The sequence below is a fragment of the Lygodium microphyllum genome, chromosome 2 (assembly GCF_053477565.2).
Source record: "Lygodium microphyllum isolate KBCC chromosome 2, Lygodium_microphyllum_v1.1.10, whole genome shotgun sequence".
In the NCBI taxonomy this organism is placed as follows: Eukaryota; Viridiplantae; Streptophyta; class Polypodiopsida; order Schizaeales; family Lygodiaceae; genus Lygodium; species Lygodium microphyllum.
Window position 1 is genome coordinate 6,494,263 of NC_141136.1, and position 4,094 is coordinate 6,498,356.

The 4,094-nt window shown below is 43.4% G+C and overlaps 1 protein-coding gene across 1 annotated transcript; it reads left to right on the top strand.

The window, feature by feature from the left end:
• The first annotated feature begins 236 nt into the window (after positions 1–236).
• On the top strand, positions 237–1,199 carry LOC148039443 (ferredoxin-like). Its single transcript, XM_087690686.1, has one exon. The coding sequence runs from the start codon at positions 503–505 to the stop codon at positions 923–925; it is 423 nt and encodes a 140-aa protein (XP_087546812.1). The 5' UTR covers positions 237–502; the 3' UTR covers positions 926–1,199.
• Positions 1,200–4,094: the final 2,895 nt, after the last annotated feature.

The window sequence follows — 4,094 nt, forward strand, 5'->3', positions numbered from 1 at the left end:
TTGATCAACCACTTGTCATAGAAATTGAAAGGGGGAGGGAAGGAAGAAAAAGCCAATAACCGAGAGGCCGTGAATGCCGTATGATAATATTATCACTTCATGTAATTCCAAATTTTGAAGTAAATCGAGGGGAGGTGGGGACCTCGTGGGATAATGTGAGGATGCGAAGGGGGCAGGGGAGTGTGAGGCGCGGGGATAAAGAGCCGCAAATGAGAGGCCCAGAAGCGAGACGACGGGATTGTGCGCTTATCTTCTTCACGAGGCCAACAAATAGGGCACCATACCCTTTAGCGTTTTCTCACACCCGGCACTCTAGGGTTTCTTCCTCTGCCATAGCATCGACCTCAGACAATCGACAAGAACCAGCCATAAACAGAGAGCTGAAGCTAAGCGAAGAAGACGGATTAGCCGCAGCACAGAAGCCGCAGCCGTAAAGAACAGGTAGCGTCGACAACAGGCCTGAAGAACTCGAAGACTTCAAGCAAGCACGCGAGGAGCAGCCATGGCCGCCGCACAAGCCTCGATGTCTCTCTCTGCCCTCTCCCTGAAGCCTGCCTCCCTGCCCGTCTCCGGGAGCCTGCGGGGCGCCGGGAAGATGCTCGGCGTGTCGCCTTCCATGGGAAGGGTGAGGGCGGCCTACAAGTTGACCTTGAAGACTCCGAACGGCGATGTGGTGCTGGACGCGCCTGGCGACCAATACATCCTGGACTCTGCTGAGAACGCTGGCGTGGACCTGCCCTACTCCTGTCGCGCCGGCGCGTGCTCCTCCTGCGCCGGCAAGGTCGTCTCCGGCTCCGTCGACCAGTCCGAGCAGTCCTTCCTCGACGACGATCAGATGGAGAATGGCTTCGTCCTTACCTGCATCGCTTACCCGGCATCCGACGTCGTCATCGAGACACATCAAGAGGAGGCTCTCAGCGGTTGATTAGCCTCTCTCTCTCTCTCTCTCTCTGTGTAAGTCTTGAAATTTCTCAGCAAGGCGTGCATTGATGCCTTCTCTTTCGTTTTTGTACTACTTCTCTCGTTCCCTTAGACGTGTCCCTCTGTCTTTCAACTCTTTGTCGATGTCCAACCTTACAACCGGTCTGTAATGGTTATGCTTCTGTTGAGGTCAGCTTAACCTCCTGGTGCTCCGGTCTTTTCAGCATTCTGTTTAGCCAGTCTGTTGATTGCAAGGTGATATTTCGATTAGCGGATCATACCGAAGCGGCGTGCTTTGTCAAGAGGAGTGTCTGTGAAACGTGTCTACCCATGATTTACCCGTGCATGTCTAATGTGTGATCTTTGTCTACCCACCACTAACGTGTGTATGTGCAAATGAGCGTCTTTCGTAACGTTCGTTATGGCTACTAGCTATTTCATACTCCAATGTGTAAGCCACTGATGTACTGGACAGTGAAGTCCAAATAGTTTGCTTTCTTCCATGGATGAACGTTAGGTGTGCCCACCAGCTATCCATAAATTTCTATGTCACTGTGTACAGGAAAGTCGAGCGCAAATTGTGCTCTGGTGGTAGTTTGACAACTAGTTAGCGTCGGGAGTGGGGTGTTGGCTAGCAAACATCATGTATCTACACCGAAGAATATGCATATATACATGCATTCAACATAAGGGGAGTTTTACATCCAGCCTTTGCTTTGGAAAACATACAGAAAGGTGGTTCTACGTAAAAGGGGTAATCATGCAATGAACTAGAAACGAATGTTTTATATATGAGAAACTGACAGATGATGGATTTTCAAATAGGCTTTGAGTGCACAAGGTAGGGAGGATATAGATGGTCATAAACCCCAAGTGATTCGGTTTGTCCAAGCTATACACCTATAGCAACCAACGTTTTAATCTTGCAATAATCAAATATTGTCAGAGGTCGTAATACCTAGGCACTTGCACGAGTAGACATGGTACAGGGATGGGTACTAATTGATAGCTCACAAAAACCATATCTTGGGAGCATGTTCACAAAAACCATATATTGGAAGCATGTTCAATGAGATCTTTGAGAATTATATCTCAAAATAGAAGGAATTATGCAAACCTGAACTTGTCATTGCATGTAATCTTCCAGAAATGGGAAAAAGGTATTTTATGCGTTGTTAAAAATGTGACCTAGCATATGTATTGTAAATGTGTGACCTTTTATTGTTTCATGTAACTATTCACTTGAAACCCACCCAAGGATGAAATGTTGCATGGTGTACATGTTTAATGAAATTTACCTAGAAGTTGTGTATCTCGACGGCTAGAAAATGGAATGAATTTCTTTCTTTATGTAACCAAGACAAAACTATAATATTCAATTGGTCCTCAATTGTGAATATTTGTGAACTTTGTATGTGATGAGCAACAAGTCAACTCCTTGTCTTATAAATTCTTTCGTTGAATTAAATGTGATGAAAGGATGTAACAAAGGTAGCTTACATTTGTTTGGAGTTGCTATTATTACCATTGTCTTTGAAAGATGGATATGTGATAAGATGTTGCATAAAGGGATGAGAGAGAATAGGATATGGCATCACTTATGGGAACCTGTCGGGATTGGCAGTTGTAGCTAGTGAGAGTCCAACACTACTTGGGCTTGGTTATTGGGATGTTAGGTCCTACCCACGCTCCGCTTATTAGGAGGAATTTCAAGGGCCTTGGTTTTGAAGGAAGTAGCGAAATCATAAGTTATTGGCATAGGGTATTGCCTTTGAATCTGTTTAGGCACTCGACTCAAAAAACAAAAACAAAACAAAGAGAAACTGAGGCCTAATGAAATTCCTCGCTCCAATCCTTATTGTTAAAATGCAATGTCACCTCTTGTAGACACGAATGGAGTCTCCCCCAATCATGCCTTTGGTGTGATTCGCCATTGGAAATTGAATGCATAATCCTCTCCATATCCTTCCCCTAATTGGTGCAACATATGCACCCATCATGTAAAAAACCCCCCTTTAATTTGGCATAACAAGTGGAGTCCCACCTCAAGCATTATTCTTTGGACCAAGCAACTTGGAAGGTACTAGATGTCAACTGGCATGAGATAGTGGAGAAGCTCCTTAACGCCGAAACGGCCCTGTCCCCATCCACAACCACATTCAAGAAAGTAGTATGCCATAAAATATTGAGTTAAGTATTCCACTTAATACAGTCCTCTCCTTATCCTTGTGGAGTTGCAAAATTGCCATAGTCCATATCAATCCCATGCTAGGCTTGGGTTGTGTCGTGTAGCTTCTATGGAATTCGTGAGAATTGAAGTTTAGCATGTTTGGGAAATCCTTGGGTGCAAGCCACAAATCTTGCACTACCTTCTAAATAATAATTATTTTTTCTCTTTGAGAATGAGCAAATTGCTTTCACCCTATTTAACTATGCCCAATGGATACTCAAGATTACCTATGACAAACCCCTTGGCAGTCAAATTGATGTGTTGCTTTGGGTAGAATTTGTCAATCTGCTCCGAAATAATATACCCCTTTTTCAATATGTCGGCTTTTCTTGTAGTCAAACTCTTGGGCCAAATACCCCTTTGGGTAGGGGAAATATTCATAGAAAAAGGGGAAAGTAAAAAAGAGCTAGAAGGATAAAATGGTTAAGCTAAAAATTATATCATACAATACCAAAGGGTTGATTGACCCTAAAAAGGTAATGATTATAAGGGAATGGTTAGAAGTTAATACAATTACCCTTTATGCCTTCCACCTACAAGAAGTAAAAACAACTAAAAAACTACTACTCAAGAACCATCATATAATCTTCAAAGAACATGAGTAGCACACAACTAAGCACAATAATAGAAGAGGAGGTGCTCGCATAGGTATTGTTCACAAATTCAAAGATCAAATTAGGAAAATGTTTACGAGTGTGGTTGATATTGCTACTAATCTTGAAAGGATTTTCTATCATGTAGCAATGAGTCCATCCACTAGCCGTAGGAAGCTTCTAACAAAGGGTCTTAGAAGTTGTGCCCCGCTAAGAATGGGTTTCTAACAAAGGTTTATTAATGCCTTGGCTGAGCAATCACTGCCTTTGAGGAATCTTCTGTTACTTAGCCATGTTAGAGTGGATGGAATCCTGGAGATATTGTTTGAGGATGTAAGTTGGAACTATCC